Source organism: Platichthys flesus, chromosome 18 (assembly GCF_949316205.1).
Source record: "Platichthys flesus chromosome 18, fPlaFle2.1, whole genome shotgun sequence".
NCBI classification, from domain to species: domain Eukaryota; kingdom Metazoa; phylum Chordata; class Actinopteri; order Pleuronectiformes; family Pleuronectidae; genus Platichthys; species Platichthys flesus.
In genome coordinates, this window is record NC_084962.1 from 14,104,208 (window position 1) to 14,129,369 (window position 25,162).

A 25,162-nucleotide genomic window follows, 5' to 3' on the forward strand; every position below is an offset into this window, starting at 1 on the left:
CTGATTTATCGCCCTCCCACTTCCCCTCCTCCTTGACACAGCTCTGCTCTCAGATAGAGAGATGAAAAGACAGTAAGAGAAAGATTAAGCAAGATTGGAAGATATACGAGATGGATAGGACAAGATAAGAGCACAGTACTTTATTGATCCCTGAGGGAATATTAAGCTACTAGTGTAATGAGAGCGAGTGTGTGATGGAGTAGATAGTGTCATATGGAGCCAGGAAGATGAAAGAAGAGACGGAGCGGTGTTTTGTCTGCAGCCGTGGCCGAGCACTCAGCAGGGCTCACTTAGTAAATTCACGTCTGGTGGTGACACAGCACGGAGACGGAGCTCGCCACCTGCTCAGGTCATCACACGCCGTCCATCTTATCTCCGCGTGTGACAGCCAGGAGAACTAGAATTACCGCCAAGCAGTGGAGTTTCCAGATTCATATGAGGCTACTGCGACTTTTGACCACTGAAATCTAATCAGTCAGTCCAAGTGAATTGTACCAAATGTAATGAAAAGCTCTCCTGGCAGTCTTTATACATCACAACCAAAGGGACGTGAGGGCACTTTGACCTTGAACTTTGACCTCCCCGCACCAAAATCCAATCTGGTCATCCTTTAATCTAAGTGAATGTTTTTACAAAATTTGAAGACATTCCCTGAAGCTGATCTTTAGATATCACCAAACAAGTGATTTAATTCTTGAGTCAAAGTGAATGTTTGTGGCAAATGTGAACGGATTCCTTAACGTGAGAGAGAAAGAGAGAGATAGAGAGAAAAAAGGAGCGAGAGACCAGACTCTTTGTTTAATGTTCACACTCGTGCATTTGTCTTTTCTCTCGATCTTTGTGTCTAACCCACTCTCTGCTAATGACCACTCTAAAGAGGGAGAGAGAGGAGCGAGCCAATGGAGAGCTGTAATTAAGCCTTTCATTATTCAAGAGTAAAGTGCCTCGTCTGCAAACTCTGTCCGCAGGCACCCACATATCCAGTGAGCACGACAGTGAAGCGTATAACATCTGAAGATGAGACGATAGGACATGAAAACACTCAGCGATCTGAAATAGAGGGAATGAGTAGAAACAAATCAGGTCCTTTCCGAAAAAAGAGAGGATGATTGGCGCTGTACTTACTGGAGAGGAAATGTTGGGAGGAGGGGCCAAAGTCTCGGTGGGCTTCCTGAAGTAGCTTCAACCTCTCGTCAACCGCCACCTGCACAAAAAACAGACAGAGAGGAGAGAAGACAGTGGGCTGTGAGAGGACGTCATCATCAATGGTAAAAGTTACATATCCATCCATCAAACCATCCATTTTATTATCCAACATCGGCTAAGCAGGACATTCCAGACACCCCTCTTCCCGGTGACACCTTCCAGTAACTCATGGGCGATCCGAGGCATTCCCAGGCCAAGTGGGATTTGTAATCCCTCCAGCAAGTTCTGGATCGACCCCGGCGTTTCCTCTTGGATGGAAGTGCCCTGCTCAACCTCCAAAGGAAGGGCGCGTACCATTTCTTACAAAGGTGCCTCAAGCATAGGTGATAAGTCTTTTTTGCTATAAAGAACTGTACCCGGAGAATATTGGTGAGACCCCAACTCTTTAGAAGACCAACTTGTCTCACGCTGCCCAAGTGAGACAGACCTGAAAGGTGGGGCTCAAGTGGGCAGTGTGTTCCCTCTAATCTGATAGCATGGGCCCGTAAGAGAAAGCAAGATGTCATGCAACGCGCCCGCTCCTGAGTGTGGCCCAGGCGGGAGAGTATGACATTGAGAATGCGAGGAGATAAGTGATAAGTTGAGAGGATAAAGGTAGACTGGTAAATCCAGCCACATCCAGACACCCAGGCTAAGTTCATCGTCTGCTGTTGAGGTAACTGAAGGATTTCAGAACTGGCAGAGCGAGAGATGGAGGAGTCCAGAAAGGTCGGCACTGGCACCCAGAGCGTGACCCTGAATAATGTTGGGATTATGTTACATTATCTGTATTATTTTAAACCTTCAGGGCATTCCTAAGGTGAAGCTTCATACAGTTGTTAGTGATCAATCACAGAAACACACTCCCACTCTCCTGTGCAAGCTGTGTATTGACCTCTTAGCCAGCACCTGGGCCCTGAACGGCTATGGGATTGCTTTGCTTCATCAGTCTGAGAAGCAGGACAATATTGGCAAGTCTGTAATATTGACACAAACAGACACACACATGCATGCTCACACCCCTTAGGTATTGTGGCAGCCACACCACAGCTGCCCACACAGGGAACCTGAAGAATTGGCACAGAAAGGCCGTTAGCTTGGACTCTTTGTGCCCACTAATGGCTGGTAGGGTCACTGTCCAGCCGAGAGGAAGATGAGAGCTGAATATACATGAAAACCAAATCATCCGGCTCCACAGTCAGGGCTGGTTTATTAGCAGAGGTTTGTCCCTTCCTGCAAACTGAAAGTAAAAAGAGCAGACAACAGAGAGACAAAGTCTGCGTCGTCTCCTAAGACCCTGCTCTGACTCAGTCTTTGAGTTATGGTCATTCTCCAGGCACAAAGACTATCAGAGTGTGTCTGTCCACGATATGGGAAGTTTCTCAAGGCTACAAATTAGCCCCGATACCCAGTTTCACTCCGTGGCAGTGTCCTGCTTTCAAAGGGATGGTTCTTCGGTTTCTGTCTTAAGATATCATTTTTCTTAACGTGTTTCTGGCCACAAGCCTTTTTTTCTGCCCACGTACTCGGCTCATTTATCTACAGCAGCGATGATGTGTGGTCGCATGAAGTCCGTCGAAATCCAAGTTTCCATGTCGCTATCTTTGAAAGCACAGTCTATTTATGGACCTGATCTGAATCACACATTTTAATGACTCCGTTTCTGAAAGCACCACTGATGTTTAAATAGACTCGGCTTTAAAGGCTCCATGGAATGAAAAACACTTGTTTGCTCATTTATCCATCGTTATCATGTCAATAGTCTCTATTCCTGCTTCAATAATCTCATCCTGCACTCTGGGGAGTTTATTTATTTTGCGTCCAATGAAAAAAGCACTATGGGCTTTGCATCCTGGCTCGACACAAACAGCCTTATTCCAATGAACGATTTAATCATGGTTGTCGTCTTCGTTTGTTTCATCCCTGTCGGATTCATCGGTTAAATCCGCGGGGTCGGAAAATGCGGTGGCGGGAAGTCCTCGACAGTAGAGAGCCGGCTGTCCATGTTAGCTTCTTTCAAATCTGTCACGGGGGCGTAAAGCCCTTAAAACGCTACAGGCTACTGCAAATGTCAATCAATACCCACAACAATTCCCTGCATAGCTTTGTGTATTTACTGGTTAATTAATGCTCCGTTTCGTGGGAACTTTTATGAGAGGCTGAGAACACAGTGTAGTAACTGCTAAAACAGGAAAGTCGGCCTTTGACAGGAATGTTTCAACACAACTTGATGGTGTGAATGTCCACTTTGCTAAACTCTCCTACTCCCTAATTTATTGCAGACACAGCTTCTCTTCTCTCTCCCTCTGGTGACTTGTAAAAAGACTTTTCCACAACTTTCGCTCGAGGACCGAGACGCGCTCGGCTCTGGGAAAGTCCCTCAGCGGATCAGACCGAGACATTCGAGCGCGTCGGGAGCCAGGAATGTGACTGGTGCGCTGTGAGAACAGTGTCCATTGATGTGAAGTGACAAAGTGACGCGCCGAGCACAGAGCTGTGTTCAAATAAAACAGGTACACAAATGGGGGAACAACTCCCAGTCTCCAGTGTGTTTGGCTGACACAAAGTCAAATCAGCATGCACAAGCCGAGAAAAACCGACGGAGGCCCAGACAAAGACACAAAGAGGAGATGAAAACACACAGGCAGGCTGGGAATGAGGATTTCTACACATATTGAAGACAACATTAATTTGACAAGTGTGGACAAAATACTGAAGGAGGGAAAAGAGGCCAGGCAGACAAAAGGGTTTTGTGGGAAAATATCTTGTTAGCTTCAACATCCGCAGATGATTCGGGAGGTTTTAAATACCTGCAGCAGTTTCCACCTCATGTTGAGCTGGTCCAGTTGTCTGGAGGCGGTGGAGGACAGCTGGATGTCCAGCGGGTTCAGCTCTGCAGAGAGCTCATTGACCAGTTTGACGTCCTGACGTAAGGGGGCCACCTCCTCTCTGAAGGTCTGCACAGATCATTTTATATTATTGCAATGATAATGACTTTTACTGTTATCATATTATAATACAATTATAACACATATATCTGTCTAATTTCATAATGTTTCAAATGTTTTTACTACAACAGAGTATTAAGGAAATATTGAAGAAAACTCTGAGACTTTGAGAATTGAGTCAAATTATGAGAATAAAGACGACATTTTTTGTAATTTAATGAGGAAAAAATCATAATATACTGAAAGTCAAGTTACACTCAGACTGGATCCAAAGCATTTATAACCACACTTAATGTACCTTGGAAACTTCTTTGTATGTTTAACCCCTTTGAATAACACTAAGATGTAATCAAGTCCTATAATTGACCATTACCAAGCATTACCTCCTCATAGTCTTTGTGGTTCTTTCTTTAGAATTTCTAATCCTAATCTGGTGCTGACCAGTTTTGCTGTGGTATAATTTGCATTAACAGTATAACCTTCATCACTATTCTCTTTGGTTGTAATTTCATATATTGTACGACAGTGACCTGACCTGTTTATTAAGTGATATAATTGGTCACATGGAGACGATCGTTATGATGAGGAGGTGTAACAGAGAGCTATATTAACACAACAGTTGTCTTTCCTCATGCAACTTGTGAACCATGACTAACTACAGTGAGAACAATTTCTCCATTGTTGCTCCTTCACAGTGTTCATCAGCAAATTAGTGCTTTTTGGTCTTTGGTGCATTGAAATCGGGACAGATTCCACATCCTAGTCTCACTCACATTAGTGCACATACTTATTTCATGAAGTGCAGTTAAATCAGTAGATTTTATGTAAACGTCAGCAGTTCTCAGCGAATGGCCAGGATTTTTAGTTAAGGACACTGAGGGAAAGAGGAGTGAGTTGTCTAATGTCTGTTTTACTTTAGGGACACACACACACAGACACACACAGAGCACTATGACTCACCATGGTCTTGTCGATGTGGTCCTGCAGCGAGTCGATCAGCAGATCCCCCACAGGCTGCCAGGTAGCTTTGGTCTCCTCCGCCTGAGTCAGCCGCAGGTCGAGCTGGTCCATGGAGCTCTGCAGCTCCTGGAGTCGCTCCAGCGCCCGCTCCACCTGACTGTGCCAGCCGCCCACGTGTCCTTTGAGACGCTCCCACCGCTCCCTCACCTCGCCTGTCTGCTTGCGGATGGCCCGAGCCAACCCCCGGGCCTTCTCCTCTGGGGTGAGGTCTGGAGGAAGACATCAGAGTAAACAGGCAGGTTAACAGAGACATAAGTTTACTTGTTAACAAACACAGTTTTCTTGCCCCTTATTGATCTATGTACTTGTTCCAGTGTCCTTATCAAATCCAGTGAAATCCTTTCAGCCAACCGGCTTATTTTATTTCATAACCCCAACTACTATATCCACCTTTTTACAGGCGAGCTGCAAATGAGAGACGGGAGAAGCAAAGTTTCCACAAAATTCAATTCTCTCCTTCACTCACTCAATTAGAAAGTCATTTATATTTCAGGGGCATGCGGACAAAGAGGAGCCAGAGGAGTCGGCAGATGAGAAAACTGTTCTCCAACCAGCCATTTCAACTACAAAGAAACAGGAACAGCTTTTCCTCATATCTCCAGGGTCATGAATGTATTAACATCTTCACCTGTTGCACCTCTGCAAAGTCTCTTTCCCCCTATTATCTCCATCCCTGCCCCATTCATACACCAACACACACATAGGCCTGTAATTAACACAAGGTAGCCCCACATGCACACACACACACACACACATAATTATATTATATTAGTGGGTTACAAATAAAACTAAATCAAAACTTGACTTTAGTAGCATTAAAAAATAAACTACCAAGAGAGCGAATGTGGGACAATTTAAATGGTTAAGACTTTAAACAATCCCAAGAAATCCCGTCTCCTCTGATTACACGAGGAACGCACACCCTCTGATCTCAAATCAGCTTTTTATCTATTTATACAGCGAGACAACGCTTTGATATCCGCACGAAAGATCACACACAACAAGCCGATCGGCCCGTGCTGTGAAGTCTCAACACACCTCTACACAGCCCCCTTGGCTTGCGTTAATTATTTACACAGTAGGGGTTCGGTTTAAAGGGAAATGCGCTGACTTCTGCTGCCGCGTACGACAGATATACCGAGAGGAAATGAGTCGATGCATATTTGATTCTTGGATTCAAAGTTATGTGTTGGTTTTGCCACCCACTCAGATTATTAGTGGAAAGCCGAGGATCTTTGATTTGCGGCTTCGCCCTCTTTTTCCTATTCTCATTTCCTGGCAGCTTTCAACTGTGTCTCATCCAATAAAAGGTGAAAAAATGTACCTGCAAACACTGTCATCACAGCTTAGTCTTCTTGTAGATGCCCAGTGACAGAAACCCCCCACACTACAAAACTGGAAAGAGGTCATCTCTCTTGTGTGGTCCTGTTCAATATGTGGAACGCTATTTTTAACCACATGCCAATTTATTTCAGTGTCTGGATGTAGAGTGTGAAATTTATACTCAATATAGTGGCCTAAAAAGAAGAATCACACCAGAGAACTCAAATGAAGTGTTTGAGGGGCATCAAGAACCGCACAATAGAATTATTCACTTCGTTTTATAGACGCACAAATGTGAAATGTGCCTGTCAACATCTGTCCCTGATGATATCACTGAACCAGGAAGAGAAAGAGAGGAAGAAAAAGAAGAGAGAGAGCCTTTGTCTAAGTGTTGACTTGATACCTGACGACTTACTGCAAGATCAAACCACCTGATTCTTAATGTCACCTCACACTTTAATCGAACTTGTCATTATAAGGCAGCTGTAATAACTACTGTAAACCCCAGGATTTTCAATTTGATTTCTGTGACGCTGCAGATTTGAGACTTATCTGAACCGATTACCAGGCCAAATGATCCTGTATTGCTCACAGATTTCGATATCACTGACTAAATCAAACCCTTCTCGATGTCGAAATAGGGATAGTTGTGTAGCATGAGAGGATCAGGGATTGGGAGATTGATGTTAAACCTGGAATAACCAACGACCCGGAAAGCGTCACCAACCGGATGAATGCATCTTACAGCCAAAGTAAGATTTTTGTTTTCCGTACCAGATGGACAGGAGAAAAGGTGGACAAACAAAAATGTAGGCAACAGTATGAGTGGTTGTAAAATATGACACAAACAAGTACAATCCTGCATTTATAACATTTTAAAATCCTCTAGTGTGCATCAGGCACACTGAGAGAGCAAACCTACCCGTCTTGGGCTGCGGGATCTTGCGTGGCTCTCCAGGACCCTCGATTGGCTGGTCAGCGAGAAACATCCTGGCCTGGTCCAACGTACTGTTCACCAATTGCTCACGCTCCTTCAGCTCTGCCCGTATCCCCTGCAGGTATGAAGCACAGAACAGTGGAATACATCAAAATCACAGATTATTCTCATGGAGAGCAGTGGTTTCAAATGAAACTTAATTTGAGGCTATAAAGATTGTCCATTGATTTTAAAGGAGACATATTAGGCCTTTTTAAGTTTTTCTTTCCTCTAGTGTGTTGTAGAGGAATTGAAAAGGTCTGGAGTCATGTCAAAGAGGAGCTGCAGCAGAGGACAGTTTGAGGAGAGATATGTGTTTTCTAGACATAAAAGCATGAATACCTTTTCAACCAATAACCCAAATTTAACCTATGAATCAGAATGTCTTAAATATGTGATCATTCTTATGATATCTCGATGAGAATGATTGCATTTGTAGGCTTTATTTTTTGTAGGTATTTGAGAAAGGGGTTAAGAATTTGTGCACGCTTGATTCTTCTCTCCTGATTTCGTCTTGTTTGAATTTTGCTGCCCCCCACCCAAATCGACGAGTTCTGCTTCGATCAGCTGCGACTGTCAAAATATCACAAAAGTCTCCCATGATTAACTCACGCACCGCGAATGTACACAAGACTAATCTACACAAGAAACAATTTAGGATGTTGACATGCAGCTTATGGAGGAGATAAACAACGCTCTCAACGGCTAATTAGGTGATTAGCGCGTAACAAAACACTTCTCCCTGCCCAGTCTTCCCTTATTAAAAGGAAAAGCAAGAGGTGAACCAGAAATAAGGAGAGAAACAAGAGATAGAGCGAGAGAGAGACAGAGCAGTTATCTGATGAGCGTTGGTGAAAGTGGGAGCTCTCACAACAGAGCAGCGATTCAAGGTGAGAATCGGGGGGGGGGGGGGGGGGGGTCAAGCTGGGTTACTTCTTCGGGGTCGATGTGAAATTAGCTGAGCGACCTGCCAAATGGAAGTGAGTTGCTGGGAGCTATAACCCTGCAGAAATTATCATTACAGGGCCAACGAGCAATACCACATATCCAATACCTCTTCTCGGACAACATACCACACACACACACACACACACACGCACGCACGCACACACGCACACACGCACACACGCACACACACACACACACACACACAAACACACACACACACACACACACACTCTTCAGGCCCTACAGTACAGAAAAACTGATGAAAAACTTCACAAAGTAATTTGATGGACGCTCTTTTGTTGATGACTCAGCGTTGCCACAGCTCAGAGCCGGTCATAAAACTAGAAAGCGGAAGCGGGCCGGGCGCATCATGTAAGAAGATAATTATTCTTGTTTTAATATAAGGCTGAACCCCGGGGGGGGGGGGGGAACTCCGCTGCCCATCAGAGTGTGTGATTTCTTTGTGAGGAGGCAGCGTTCTGTAGTTTCGGGCCCTGTTGATGAGATGGGACGACTCACTTAGAGGACTCATTGAACAGACCTGGGGGGGTGAAAATGAAGCACCGAAATTCTACAGCAAAACGACAACATGCTGAGTTCAGTTGGATAAAATGTACAGTGCAATTTGAAGGGGCTGAGAAGAGATGGGGAAAACGCTGGGGAGTAGGGGATGGGGAGGATGGGGCGAGTCAACCTTGAGACGTACAAGCCATTTTATTTTCTAGCTTGGAAAGAAAATACTAAAACTTATTTCTGGGAGTAACTTCCTCTACAAGTAAAGTTGAGATCACTGCCATGAAAACCCCACACACCACCCCCCACCCACGCTAATAAATGGTTTGCTCCGTTCCAATGATTTCCCCCTCGCTCACATGGAGGAAAGATAATCGGCAGGTAGCTCCGAGAGGGGACCTTGAGAGATAGAAACTAAATTAGACGTGATTGAAGAAGAGGAGAAGAGGTGTGTTTGTGTGTGTGTGTGTGTGTTCGGGGGGGGGGAGGAGGGTGAGGAAATAAAGCTGTGAGGACAAGTACCAGTCAAAATTCAGCTCCTCCTTGGTTTTAGTTCTGCACAAGAGATCGAATGAGCATGAAGAGGTTGAGTTTAGCCTGTAAAATATTCTGATATCAGGTCTGTAACGTCACATTTAAATTCTTTCCTCCTAATCACAGAGACAGGAGGGAGCTCCATCATCCTGGTGGAAACGTGCCCGGTCGGATAAACCAGTGACGCCCGTTTAGAACTGAATATGAAGGGAACTATATTTACGACATCAAACCAGCGAGGTGTCTACTCTAAGATATGCTTTTATCCACTAAGTCTTGATTTAAGAACAAAAATAAACTATATCTCTCAATGTTTTGTCATTAAAATTGACAATGTGTCAATCAAGCTAAACACGTTTATATTTAATTATACAGTTACACAGCTTGATTATAAGCTATCAGACAACTCGAGTGAATAAACGTATCAAAATACATGGTAGATCATGGAGGTTGCCATAGAGAGGAAAACATTTCTGGTCAACTACCATCAAGCCCTAAGTGCTCAGAGACAAAGGAAAATATACAATAAAATAATACGGATATACAGTGAAGATAGAGGGATGTGACTGATAACTCAGTAATATGACAAACTATATGCCCACTTATTTGTGCACATTCCCTTCAGCCCGTTATAACTGCCCACCTCAGTATGTATGGATATGTGAACGTTGTGGTGGATGAGTGGATATGAAAGTGCATTTATTTTTTATTTCATGGATTTTATTTCCATCTTTGCATCCTTTTTTTTTTTTAACCTCATTCTATTTTTATATTTAGATATTTATTGACGACACCCTGTGGAAACATAGGGAAGTAATGTACCTGCATTGATAACTTGAAATGAATTAAGACCCCTCCCCTTAAACAAATCCTCAGCAGGTTGTAACAATGGCGAGTGCAGAGTAATAACCCGTGTACCAGCCGCTCCTCCTGTCATCCCGCCACCGGGTATCCTCGCAGTTCAGACAGTTAACAACACCAAAGACCTTTTTCCGGACATGCAAACAAGTCTCTTTTTTCTTTTTACATTTTGTGACCTCAACACACTCACATTATCAAAGTGCCACACAGGAGACACGGTGTTCAGACGGAGCGTGTGAGGTTAATATCAAACGCATGTACAAAGTCCAGGTAAGGAATCAAGCTTGGTTTCTGTTTCTGAACAGACAAATCCCAGCTGGCTCGTGGTGAGTCATACCACATGGTTTTTATGTGAAACAATGGCTCATTCTGTTTTGAACAGTTTTCAGTTTTGGAACGCCAGAATTAGTCGAGGCTTCTGTGGCGAGTGAAGACCAGGAGAAGAGAAGCCTGTTGGCAGAACCACAACACTTGCAGCATCCATCTTGTAGCTGTGAGTGACCTTGGCTGTGTGTGTGTGTGTGTATTTATTTTGGATTGTTTGTGTCCAGGTCTGAGTTTGTGTTTGTGTGTGTGTGTGGCCAAAACAGCACAGCAAACTCTTATCACCGTGTACCCTGCGCTGATGAGATAACATCGCAACACAACCACTTTCGGAGCTCTGCCAAACATCCCTCTTCCTGCTCTCGACCCCCTGATGCAGTGGCCTCCTTGCAATTTGACCACAACCCCTCGTCTTCTTCAAGGATAAAAAAAAGCCTCCGAAAGAATCACTGCAACACACCAGCTCCTTTTTTATCAGGCAAGTAAAATAAACTCAAAATGGCATCGTGAAGTCTGCCCCTCAGATCTGGATATATTGGATGCCGCCTCCTAAATATGCTTGAAAATAAAAAAAATGCCGAAAATGATATCAAATGTAATAGAAATTCCCTGGATCAGCCCCTTAATCCGGATCCGCACCAAATGTTTATGGATTATTCCTTGGCCCACGTCCCATCCTTCTTCCAAGTTCTTTGTGTGTAATCTTGCTTACAGACAAACAAACTAATCAATCAACAACCAGACGTGTGAAAACTCCTCGGTTGAGTTAATAATATGAGTATTTTTTGTATTAAAGCCTGAAGAAAATGATCCAGATTAGATTTTTGATGTTGCTCACAGTTACACTCTTGATGAAGGAGTCTCAGTGTGACTTCTATTGCTCCTTTGCCCGTAGCATCCGCCTCTTGTGAAAGCTCGTGATAGGTGGTGCTTGTTTAAAATCATACTTTCTGACACGCTCTACTGATCCACTGCCTCCAGGCTCGGCCATTTTAAAACAAGTAAAGACGCCCACTGGCTGTATTATTCCCACAGAAGTGTCAGAAATAAAAAGGCCACTGTCGCGCTGCTAATAAAATAGGAAAGCGGAGTTAAATAATAATGTATACATGAGTTTCTTCAGCAACAATTTCTGACTTGACACGTTGTTTCTATGATTTTTCTTTAAAATATTTATTGGATATTATGTTTATTTTACAGTGTTGTGCTGCTGCAATTATTTACAAGGATTTTAGAGAAGCTTGTTCTGATGCTTCTGGCAGGAATGAAAAATAAAAATGAATCATATGGTTCTTCTATTCCAATGGAAGCATGAAATCATTTATTATTATTGAACCTGATACCATGGAAACCAGAGCGATGATGCACTTGTGGTGATTGACAGTAAACACTGCACTGACATATTATTTCTTTATAATTTGACATGGTGAATTTACAGCATATTCACCAGCAAACATGGAGAAACATTAGCATTCATGAGGAGAGGCAAGTCCACTGTGCCGCTCCTTTTTTAGTCCTAATGAATTCCTGAGGGAAATATCTGGCTCTTTAGTTATGAATGTTCCAATATGGTCACCAATGCTGGTTAATTGGTGTTATGAGTGTGTATAAAACATTTTAAATTGAATTTGGATTCAGTCACGTTGTCTGGGGCTATCCACTTGCTTTTTTTCAGGCTGCACATGCCTGTAATCGGGAGGAAACCTTGGACTCGTGTCTGGTTCATACACAAAAAACAGGGCCTATCCAAGTTTGGCTAATTTTCTCTCTGGTTGGGTTGGGTTCAGAAACGTGCGCCCCGAGCTGCACTCTAATTGGTGTTTTGAGAGATGTTTTGTTGAAACATTGAATGCATGCTACTGTAATGAAACTGATAATAACACCGCTGTGGGCCGTAAAACAATCAAAAATAATGACCTTGGAGACGTCCAGGATTTGCAGTCAGGGTTATATAAGCATCAGAGATCCATTTTCAATATGAAAAGATTAATTATAGGAACTTTACTGCTGCAATATTGCTCAGGTGAAGTCACGTTCCCCCGGTGGTTGATAATGATGTATTTCTTTACGGTATGTATTTGACAGAATGATCAAATCATTTATTTAGTGTCACGGAAGCAGAGGAAAATGATAAGAGGTTACGCACAGCAAGGCAATCCCAGTATTCAAGAAAGAGATGTGATAGAATCCAGCGTCGCACTTTAATTTAACTTTCGTCTGGGATCTGTCCCTTCAGGTGCAAATGGCGCTAATCAATCATGCAGGTAAAGTGATTTAAGACGTTTTCTAAAGTGGATTATTAGACCCCCTCCTCAATTTAGAGGGGGTATTCGTATACCACCTAAGACTACTAAGATAACAAGGTCAACTCAATGTGATCCAGCTTTTATTCTTCATACTTATTCCCACTTGGATGAGTTTCAGAACAGACCTGATTGGACAGTCCTAACACTGCAGACTAAAGGCCAACTGTTGCTGAAAGATAACGGTCATTAAAAATGTCCACAGGCAGTTGGTCCCCTGTTCCCACTCGCTTTATCTCAAAGCTGTGTTTAATACAGCAGACTGATGAGTTTAATCGGACGGATGCGGACGAAGGCATTTTAATTGATAAGTGAACGTGCGATTAATAAACGCTATTACTGCCAATTAAGCCGAGGAAATCAGACGCAGATCAATACGCGGAGGAGGGAGTGGGAAGTCGGTCAAGTGAGATGGGCCAATAGTGCTCCGTTCAGAAAGGACAGAAACCAATGCAACAGTTGATGCATCTAATTTGTCCATTTCTAAATCTGCTGACCTCATTTCCTCCACATTAAAACCTATTCTCTCCTCATTGAATTGGACCCATTTCCTGCCATTGTCCATCCCTTTTGTTCCGGGGTTGTTTAAACCACTGTTCCCTCATAATGCGTTTACTGTTACTGTGATTCTTCAGTAACAGAAAATATCTGTTTCTCTCTGTTGGACAAAGTAAGATAAGGTTTATCTGTTCTATTGCTTCCCTACCTCATAGATCCAAACCAAACCATAGCAGTACATATTCCTTTCATCTGTCTGACAGAGTGTGTGTCAGCAAGTGATAGAGGTGTGCGTCGACGTTTGCATGAGCTATGCAGGAAACACTCTGTGTGTAGTGTGTGTGGACGTAATGGAGCATGACATGTTCAAAGCCCCGGCTCTTTGTGCAGCTCAGCCTCCTCATAACTCTCAGGGTCCTCCAGACCTCCAGGCCAATCGATTAAGAACACAGAGGAGAAGGAAGTGGAGAAAAAAATATAGAACACAATCCAAAATGAAGAGCGAGGCTTCCTCCCATTCCGTTCCCCTGTTCCATTATTTCTTATGTTAGCTTTCTAAAAGCTGGAGGCCTGTGGATGACATGGTGGGAGGGGGGACCTGCCTCTGCATCAGGTGACAAGTCAGAGACAAACATCTCAGACCACAAATTGTTTGAGTACCGTTTTTCCAAAACCCTGCTGACTAACAAATAAACAAAAAGTAAAAACATGTAACCAAAAACAAACACTTGGCGGGGGTAATAACTTTTAAGAGATGATCTTGGGGGAAAGTCTTCTTGTTCTGTTTTAATGTCAATCTGTTTTACTTTTGACTGATGATTCTTCATTGAATCATTATAGAGCTACACTTAGCAGGTATTAGGGCAGCCAAGAAAATGATCATCTGCCCCTGGAAACAGCCCCACACTGTCTCCACCGCAGATCAGTTATCCATCTCTCTGGATGGGTAAGGATGGGGTTTAAAAGTGAAATATTTTATAGACTTTTTGTATAACTATATATTTTTTCATTCGTCTTCCCTTGTCAGTATTTTCTTGTTTTCATTTTGTCTTTCCATGTTACATTACAGAGATGTGTTCACTTCCGTCTCATAATATAGCACACATCTCATTTCAGCGTTTCCTGAACGGGTCGTGCCTGTGTGCTTGATTGCTCGATTAGTCTTCATTGGCATCACCTCTCCCAAACGTAATGGGGAAATGTTATGTAATATATGATTACATAATCACATTACGAAACAAATTGCCCCACTCTAATAAAGTCGATTTACACTTTAGTCATAGGAGTGTGTGTGTGTGTGGCGATTGCCCCTGGGGGTGTCTACTGATCTGTCTAAGTGTGTCTGTGATCCTGCGCCCACGCCTGATTGCACCTTTGTCTCCTCTCACAGCATTTTGGGGAACAAAATAATAGCGTGGTGAACGGGGGTGCCGAAAATTGCATTACAATGTCACGAGCGACATCAACAGTAACGGCGGCGGCCGGCGAACCAGGAGGAGCCGCGGGGCGAGTCATCTATCTGAAAGCAATTACGCACAATAACCAGTGGCTGGAATAAATAATACAGCGGGGAAGACGGATGACGAATGGCAGCGGTGACAAAGATATGAATGGGTTGGCACCATGGTGCTATCGATCGCTTGTTAGAATAAATGATACAGTGTGGTATGAGGCAGATAAATAACAATAATTCTGAGAATGAACTAGGTGGAACAACAGTATTGATCGTGCGGTAGTGATTTTGATTTTGCTCCTTAGCTCCCTACTGAAAGAAAAAAAAAAAAAGAGTATGTATGAGTACTACTGAGCTATTATAACAACTCTGGGGTTTATTAACCAAGTTTACATAAAAACAAAAAGCTGTGATCAGGCCCGACTGCTGCGACGCGTAGTTTAACTGATGCACTGCAGCCACAGCGCTGACGAGCCTGATGCTTGAAAATGTCACGGTGTCTCCTCGTGGCTTCAACTGATCAGCATTTGTGTAGGAACTGAATATAGTAATGGAGGGTTATTAAACATGAGAGCGTTATAAAATATTGTGAATCAGCCGTCTGGGTTATTAAATACAGTCTGGGACGTTGTAGATTGGGCTGCTTTGTCTGTTGTGAGGTTCTTTGTCCTCGAAGCATATATCTGTATATCAGCGTAAGCCAGTGCTGCTGTGATTATAAAAAGTCTGGGAGCGGACTGATGCTTAATTATGCAGATAGCAATCACCAGTGATAAGTGTGTATTTGTCAATGTACACACACACACACTCAGGTACAGGTATAAATAAATCAGTGATGGCTTAGTTTGTTGTTCCAGCTTTTGTAAATGCCAGTGTCAGGACTTTTGGTAGAAGCATTGCAAAGTTAAAGCGATATGGCCAAAGTTCTAAAGATTTTCACATCAGTCGATATCGATAATTATAAAGATAAACATTGAATATATACTTTTTTTTAGGGTTTAAGGTTGCTCTTGGGAGAAGGTAGTGGTTTTAATTTATGAGCAGAGAATGAAAAAAACACTTAACAGGAAGATACAAATTACAAATCATTGTGCTAAACTTCTTTACTGTAATTGCACAATGCATAAGCAATACCAATGTACACTGGAATTTCGTTATATAGCGATTTTCTGAAAAAGTATATTGGAAATAACAGATAATAACAGATATTGTTTTATAGCCCAGAGCTTCTTTGACTTCTTCAAACCTCATTTGGGTGTTCCTGTTTATTTGGGCAGGTTAGAGCCCTTCTCAGGTTGAACAAACCACATGAGTCAATAAGTGAACAAAAATGTCAAACCTTGCAAGGGCCTTAAATTCACTTATAGTAGATACAATGGTACTTAAGGGTGAGAATGTGGCCAAAAATGTGTAAGAAACTCCAAAACACATTTTGGATGCTGGATGAGAACAATGAGTGAAGAGGTGTGATGAATCGTTTACAGCGTGGCAGGAACACTGCCTGGGGCCGTGGTACATACCGTGCAGTGGCTCTGCTGCTGCAGTAAGATGGGCACGTCTCCTCCGATGGGCATCTGCTGGGCCAGCTCCTCGTCCTTCATGCAGATCCACCTCCACAGCTCCTCCAGGAGGGCCAGCAGACGAGACCAGCGCTCGGCACTCGCCTCCAGGTGAGCTCTGAAAATGAACAGAATCGCGGGGGAATATAATTATACCCGTCGCTGCAAAAACCAAGCATTCTATTCAAGAGTAACATGCAAGTTTACTTTCTGTTATATACAGATTTACATTAGTATAAAAGTAACCTGGGCAACTATGCAAGGCTAATACTTTTGATACAGAAGTAGGGCTACTTAAATTCTGCAGACAGCTCATGGAAATCAACGGAAAAGTTTTTATCACCACCAAACTTTGATAAAGAGCCTCACAGTTGACCACTCCAGAGCGGCTGCTGCCCTTCAGGAGCAAATGTTATTCGTAAAAGCAAACACAGTTGGCCGCTAATTGTGTGGGTGGTACCACGCATGCAATATGTGTTGATAAGCGCTTTTGTTCTCCTCGGGGCATAATGTATCTGAACACTGTGCACACTGAGACCTCCTATTGCCACTCGCCGAGTTAGCCTTAATTACACATGTAGTGCAATTAAGGCATAATGGGCTGTATACAATCAAGATCCAGAGCAGCGCACCACCCACACAAACAAACACGCACACAAATCACACACACTGATCTCTCACTGTCAATTTTTTCTCTCACTTGTCTTCCTGTGGAACAAGTCCAACCTATTCTGCCTGCACTGTCTGACCTCGACTAACACCCATTTATTACTTTCCACTCAAGCCGTACAAGTTCCAGCACAGAATCTCTTTTTTTTTTTTTTTTCGATTTCACCCCCAGTCTCTCTTCACTCTCTCTAACCCGTCACCTTGTCCCTGTGGCTCCGCTGCTCTCTTACCCTCACCTCCTCCACTTTGTCTTTGAACATCTCCATCTGGCCCTTGTCAACTTCACTTCCACCTTCATTTCAATCACCCTCAACGTTGCCAGCCATCACCAATCACATTTATTGATGCCAAGGTTGTGGCTGACGCAGCGCTGTCTGTGTCCTCAGAAGTTTATGTGAACTGTCAGGTCCTGTTTTTTTGTTTTTTTTTATCTCTCTGCGCCAACTTAGATTCATGGGAAATCGGACACATGTGGTTCTTCCATGAATCCAACACATGAAAATCATGTTCCATCAATGTGTTCTTTTCAGGAGCGAAGAATACTGCACGGTCCAGTAAATAATAAGGAAGTATTAAGAGTTAGACACAGTGTATTTGTGATGTGAGAGAGACTCGTGAGTAATCCTCGAAATGTCTGGTTTCCTTGAGGACAAGTACTTGAGGTCTTAATGGAACTCAGAGTTTTAGTCCTTCAGAGCTTTTCTCTTCTGAGAATAGTACTTTCTCTCTTAAACTAACTTTGTTTTTGTAAAATAAGAAACTGAAGCATGAGACTCACTTGAACCATTTCCACAATCATGATGTGTTTTAGTTTTTTTCTAAGAGCTGCAACAGAACAGCGAAGCATCCTGACCCAAAACACTCGAGAGAGGAAAAAAAAATCCATTTCTATTTCTAAGTTGTGGTTTTTACTGACCTAATGTTGGCTGATTTGGCCTTCAGGTCGCTCCAGCGTTGATTCATGTCATCCAGCCTGTGTTGGAGGAACACGGCTTCCTCCGAGCTGCCCAGAGCCTTGACCATCTTTGACTTGTTCCCGTCCACGCTCTTGTAGATGTCATTGTGGGCATCGATCTCAGCCTGAATGTCCTGCAAACACACAGAGGGACTGTCAGAGCCAACCGGTTCTTCGGGGTAAAGTTTCTGTGCACACGGACTGGACGGCAAAAGAGTAAGTCTGCATCACAAACACCCAAAATTGGATGTCACAGTCTTCTACGCTGTCACAACCGATTATCCATGAACCGAAAATAACATTGGACTAGTCTTGGGGGAGTTCACGGTATACTGCTCGCAATATATCCAGAGGGCAGAGAAGTTTCATGAAACATCCTCAAGGTACTTTTTGACTTTTTTTGACAAGAAAAGATTTAAACTTCTACATTCTCACTGAAGAAAAGGCTCGGAAAGGCTCGACCCCGACCTGAAGCAGGTCCCAGAGCAAGTTCAACATCCGTACCAGAGCTCCATTAGATTATGCCAAGGCTACTCCAAAGCAAGCTTAGCTAATTAAATGCTGGGATACAGTATGCAACTCCAATGTAATGCAGAGCTACTCTAAAATAATGTGTATGTGGCTCCAGGAGACCATCACATGCAATAATGTGACAGAGCACAATTTTACCGTGTGTGTGTGTACTGAACACGGCGGCTCTATTACACAACCATATCTCAAAGGGTGTGTGTGAGGGTTGAACCACAAGGGGGGCTGACGCAAGATGAGGATCCTGTCAAATTTGTTATTTTTAGATGTGTGAAACTGCTCCATTTTCTCCTCCGTCTCTCCCTCCCTCTCCAACTCTTTACTGGGACAACCCTCAGTTAAAGCCATTTCAACTGCTCATGAAGAGACAACCATACAGCCGGATGTAACAACACCTGCAGCAGATGTGCAAATGGGATAGAATAGTGTAGATATGTGTAATGTCACCTATAGGTCGCAACAGTGGTGAACAGTAATAAAAAAACATTAATAGAACTGGAAGTTGTGTTAAATGACTGATGATTGGGGGCCATAGTTGCGTATCCTTCTCAGATTGGAAATTATGCAATTAACTGAGTTTCATTTTACAATAACTGCCTTATCTAGGGAAACACTACTACTGTCTCTGCATGGTTATATTTTTGCAGCCACATTATAGAAATTAATTATCAATAATAAAAATATATTTTATAACTTTCAATTAAACCTTCCCTGTTAAAAATGTTATTTGATTACAATATTGAATACATCATGTTCCAGTGGGAAAAAGTAAAGTGTACAGCAATGGGAACTGGCGCACACACAAACACATGGTAGACACAGATAAAGTGGGAGTAAGATGCACATGACAACACATACCATGTGCATGTTAAGCGGAACATGTGACTAAACATGAGCAACTCTGGAAAACTTGTTTAAAAAAAGCAAACAAAAATAAAGTCCAGCGACAGTAGAATGGGACGAAACACAAAACAACTGTCAATTGCCACAGTCATCTGAAGCAGTGTATGTAATATACTCAATGTCAATAGGTATTTACAAAAAGGCTGAGGCAAATCCCTTTGCTCTGATCTTCAGGGGAATCGTCTGCTGTCTTTTTGACACAAATCAAATTTCTCTGAAGGGTGACAGACAAGAGAAAGAGAGGGAGAGACAGACAGACGGAAGAGGAAGGGAAAGAAAGACGGAAAGGCAAACCAAAAGTAAATAACAGAAAAGTAAAAAAAAACAGAAAGTCATTCGGGCCACTGAGCCTATTGGCTGCGTTTCAAGTCATTACCCGAGTGCTTCCTTTTTGTTTTTGTTGCAGCACTTGCACTTCCCCTGGATGTAACACTGACTGCACTCACGACAGAGGAGCCACAGACTGAGCCGTCATATAGAGGCACACGCTGTATATTCATTTACAAGAGCCCCCTTTAAATCCAATATCACCCCCTGAAAGACCACTTGAAGTCAGAGGTTTATATATGTCAACTTGTATCCGGCGCTACTTCTGTGTGATCCCTTTCACTCTCTCACATACTAACAGAAACACACACACACACACACACAGAGACTAAACATAAACATTTGAATGGCACAGGTCAACATGTCAGCTACAGAATGCCACTATTCTATGTTTTAGTCATTGATTATTGTAGAAAATCTAATCAAAAGAGAAGTTAAAGAATCTCACATTTGCGTTTTTTAATTACCTCAGCCAATGAGGTTATATTTACACTCCTCTCCATTTGTTTGATGGTTTGGGTGCAAGCAAGAAAAAAAAAACTGAAATAATATGAAACTTATTAATAAGATATTCTCTGGGTTGGGGAAGAACCCATAACATTTTGGTGTGGATCGAGGAATTTTTTTCTTCGCTTTCTTTAACAATGCGAGATAAATAATCCAGGGATCTTGAGTAAACAAACAGGAACTGGTTTCATCAGTGTGTGAAATTTGGTGCAGCTTGATTGAATTCAAGGGGACTGTTGGGCCTCGGTGGAGGTATGCGCTCTGCTGAGTGCTGGTTTCTATCTGCAAACACACACTCACAAATAAAACAAGCAAGGGAGCCTTAAGCTGAACTATGAAGATGCTGAGGTCTGCGACACGAGCACTCATAACACAGTCGGCTATTAAGTCATGTGAAACCCTGCCTCTCTGATCTGCTAAAACACAATCACTAGACAGATGTGCATGTGTGGGTTAGTAGGTAAAAAATGAATCAAATGCACATTGTAAAAAGAGTTGGAGTTTGTTGGATCTAGGCCTGGAAATCAAAGTTACAACAATTACTTTATAGCTTTATGGAATACAAAACTTTAAATACATGTTAAATACACACAAACCTAATGTCGTGTTTTTGATCCTTTAACCCAAAGTAGGTGTTTTCTATTGAAACACAACTGTGGCCTTGAAGGGCTAATCCATATTTCTAAAAAAAACACAATTACAGTAAAGTTCGACTTTGATAAATCAGGCTTAATTCAACTCTGGTTTTCATCCTATACTAATTCTCTCTCTCTGCATGGTAGCATAGCAGGACAGAGCAGATTATTCCATTTTAATGAGTCCAATAATGACTCCGACCTCATAAAGCTGACTACGTTAGATCACGACTTCAAACATGACGGAGACCAGGGTGAATCTTGGCTGTATTTGCATTAATGGTACACAGCAACTCATAAGTCACCGACAGGCCAAGGCCAAGCTGTGATAGAAAGTTAGTCCTTAACTCTGAAGATGTATACCTGTTCAAACTTTCCGAAAAAATCCCGCAAGCTGAAGTTCAATCCAATCATATTGGAGCGTGTGCTCTGACTCCTCCCACTGTCTACATCTTCACTTGTGTCACACAGGTAAAAGGTTGGTGAGGAGACGGAACAGATGGGTAAGTCCTCCAGTGGTTATGGTCAAAACCTGCAAGGTTAGGGCCAAGATCAATGGTAAATCCAAAGTTTGAAGAATCTGGAATCCAACTAAGGTGAAACCCAGCTGTGGAAAAATGTTCAATCACAAGATGGCCAAATCCAGGTTGCAGTCCCGAAACAGGCGATCTACACATTTCACACACCCCTTGGCAGCACCTGTGCATGCATGCCGGTGTGAGTGCTCGCCCAATCCCACCGCATGCTCGTAGCATCCTCTTTGGACAGGCAGCCAGCCGAATGAGGGGTGAGAGCTACCCTGCAGTCATGCTCCAGAGCCAGGACCGGGATTAACAGGACGACCTGTGCCACTGGAGGTCTGATAAAGTGGCAGCCAGAGGCTGGAAACCGAGGTACTTTGGCCCGGAGAGGGTCACTGAAGCTGGGAGGGAAATCCAGCAAATCTTGGGCGGAGGTCTGCAAATTGAAGATAATGGTTTGTGTCTTGAGGGACCAGCAGGCTGATGCAAAACGCCAAGACGAGGAGGACAGGTCTGGCTCTCTCCTTCAGCTTTGCTACACTTCCCTTCCTCTACTTCCCCTCTGGGCATGAAGGAAGCTGTTTACACATCGTCCGGCAGCCCAACCCTGGGCAGGGCTGGGGCGTTTGTTTTCAATTGCTCAGATAAAAAGTACCTTATCCCCGGCCGTCAGTCACACAGTCCTACATACTTCACAGAGGAGAGACTGCGCAAACAAAGAGGCACATGGTTTGCCCTCTCATTCCCCTGAGTCAAGGTAACACGGGCTCAAGGAGACAAAGTTACCTCAGTGTCTGCCTTCCTACCCGGCTCCCAGGTCTCCAACTCCCGTCTGCTCTCGCTCTATCACACCCCCCTAATCACTGCCATGACTGGGCCACTTAAGTCAAAGAATGCCTCCTTCTCTTTCTGGAACCACGTGTCGGCAGAGAGCTGCCTCAAGGTTCGTCGTCTCGATCCTGGGCAGCCGGTCCGACTCTCCAACTTCTCTTCAGTTGGAGCTCTGATCTCTTCTCTTCTTGAGACGGAGCAAATGTGGATCTAGTTGTCATCCCATCCTTTCTTCTCTTGTGGCACGAGAGATCTTCTTAAAAAGTTACATTTCTTCTTCACTTTTTGATTCCCTCTGGGGTCACACAAACACTCTCCCCAAACCTCTCTCTCCTTCCTATGTTGCTCCCGTTCTCTCCGGCCACTCGCCCCACTCTTTCACACAGCTGTTTATTATTTTAATCAGTATCCTCCCTTTCCCCTCCTCTCTCTGCATCTCTCTCTCTCTCTCTCTACCTCCCTCTCTCTCTCCCTCCAACTAACTCAACACACTACACACCCACTTCCTGAGGCCTGTGCGAGCAGACAGAAGGTAGAGCGAGTTTCAGAGAAAAGTTTCGATCGAACAAGGATTAGTATTTCTATTACTATTCAGAAAGGCCTGAACGGAGATAGGCTGCAAAATAGAAGTGATAAACGAAATAAATTGGGAATTGAGGAAGTGAAACAAGACAGGAAGAAAGGAATAAAAAGGAAAATCATGTTTGTGTTAAAGAAAAAAGGAAAGTGAGAGCAAGGTTTAGAACTTGCAGATCTACACTGGTAGCATTCAACACATTTAGCTGAGGAGTGATGCAAACAGAAGAAGACAGAAGTTTGTTATGATGTTGTAAACCTCTATACCTGAATTTGAATCAATGAAAAACATGTTTTAGTTTAGATCTCACAATTTGAACCCCATCTGTCTGCAGAGAACTGTGTTAAAAAGGCCCTGAAATTAATTCTATAAACTAGAGCGCAACTCTTTGAACTCAATTAATGCATAGAATATGGTTTGAGGGGCTTGGATCCCTGCTGCGGTCTATAGGGCTATGTTGAAGAGGTGCAGGCGATAAAATGCGTTCCGTATATTAAACCTGGATGTGTGCGAGTGTGTGAGTGTGTGTTGGCATTTGGAACAGCAGTGGAAACATGTGGTGTGCATCAAAGACGTGCAGACAGATGGCTGTCAAGAGAGGGGGACAAAAAAAACAATGTGTTGCATATTCATAGGACAAAGACTTTGAAGTACGCTTAGCTGATTAAAATTATTTACATACCTAAGGCCCTTAAACTGCATTTCTGATGTATGCTGACAAATACATGCTGTTTGAGGGCTTACCAGTGAAGGATGTAAAATTAACTGGCTGGAATTGGCACATTTCATGTGCATAACTAATTCACCAATGAGCTGAGGCTAAGATTTAAATGTAATAAAAAGTGTTAAAGAAAAACGTTTCTGCAAGACATGTTTGACAACTTAAAGTTACCAAGGGTTTTGACACTTTGGCTAATTAAGGATGTAAACACACAAATCTATAAATGGAGCTCATCGCAGGATAGGTGGGGGTTAATGTTGGGCTACATTGCTTAGCTAAGTGGATTACAACCATTACAGGGGTAAGAATGTAACGCTTCCAGCTCTCCAGGCAGAAAGAGGGGAGAAGAGAAAAATAAGGTTAAGTGAATATGTTGAGAATGGGGGAGTGAAAACAAGAGCAGAGGAGCAACACTAAGACCAAGAGAGGGACAAGGGAAAACAAAATCCTAAAACAAACGATAAAATATTAAAATATCAAGGAGCAAAGGCAGTGGAAGAAAGAAGGAGAGTAAACAGAGACAGAAAGATAAAATAGTTATATTTCTGTCCTCTCCATCGATGCTTGGGATCCTCAACTTTTCCTGCTGAACATGATTAGTCAGGCTTGTGGTGACTGACTCAGCCTTCCAATAAGTTAAGTTAAAACTTTACAGCGCCACGAAAATCAATATTCTTAGATTAACAATGTGGACAGCATTGCTAATGGAGCGAGGAACCCACAGAGAATTAACAACAACGCTGCGGGTTCCTCTATTATCTACGGAGAGTTTCAGCAGGAGCTCATTGTTTGGTTCACTCTCATCAACCTTCATTTCTTTAGTGAAAAAACGTTCTCTACCTGCTAGGTACCAGACACCAGAATGCAGAGTGCAACTTGAAGAGCAATGAGCAGCTAAAGACCCAGATACAGTGTTTTGCCCAGGAGCCGGTGGAGAGCAAATTTGGAACCAAAACAAGGATTATGTACCAATACTTTGATTGGCTGCTCCAATAAAGATGTAATACTATAGAGTCATGAATATCCTTGACAAATAATTCAGCTCATCTTTGTTTGACAAATAATTAAATCAACGAGGGGCCAGGAAGGGCGTGTAGATTAACATCATTTAAAGCTATCAAGAGCAGGCTAACAAAATGCAACCCATAAATTCCACCCCATTCAATTGGCTGTGCTCTGACTGACAACAGTTTGATGTCACGCTTGCTAACTTCTGACTATCGTGTCTGCTTCAGCGCTGTATGGCACGTCAGCTAGAGACAGACAGGTGCACCAGCCAATCATATCCTTCGGAACAACTTTATTAATTATGGCTATCAGGATTTCAAATAATACCGAGTGTTGCTAAAAACTGTTTGGCCTTTTGAAACCAAAGTAGTGAGAAAACTGCCAAAAAAAGGAAAAGACTCAAGGAGCAACAGCAAAAAGCGAGGAGGGAGGAAGCAGTTTTCTTTCTGAGATGATGTCAAGAGGGAGCAGGGGCCACACTGTTGAAATTAAGTTGGACAAGCATATCGCAAGATCACAAACAGCAAGTGAGCCA

The 25,162-nt window shown here is 43.0% G+C and overlaps 1 protein-coding gene across 7 annotated transcripts in view; it reads right to left on the reverse strand.

Annotated features, from left to right (window-relative positions):
• The window catches only part of utrn (utrophin), a 164,932-nt gene that overhangs the window by 51,335 nt on the left and 88,435 nt on the right, over window positions 1–25,162 (reverse strand). For all 7 annotated transcript variants that reach the window (XM_062411214.1, XM_062411219.1, XM_062411216.1 and 4 more), the window contains 6 exons: window positions 18,031–18,203; window positions 16,407–16,563; window positions 7,399–7,528; window positions 5,094–5,362; window positions 3,996–4,142; window positions 1,126–1,204 (listed from right to left, as the gene is read on the reverse strand). In XM_062411214.1, coding sequence (XP_062267198.1) covers window positions 1,126–1,204; window positions 3,996–4,142; window positions 5,094–5,362; window positions 7,399–7,528; window positions 16,407–16,563; window positions 18,031–18,203 — 955 coding nt within the window. The remainder of the gene's footprint in view (window positions 1–1,125; window positions 1,205–3,995; window positions 4,143–5,093; window positions 5,363–7,398; window positions 7,529–16,406; window positions 16,564–18,030; window positions 18,204–25,162) is intronic.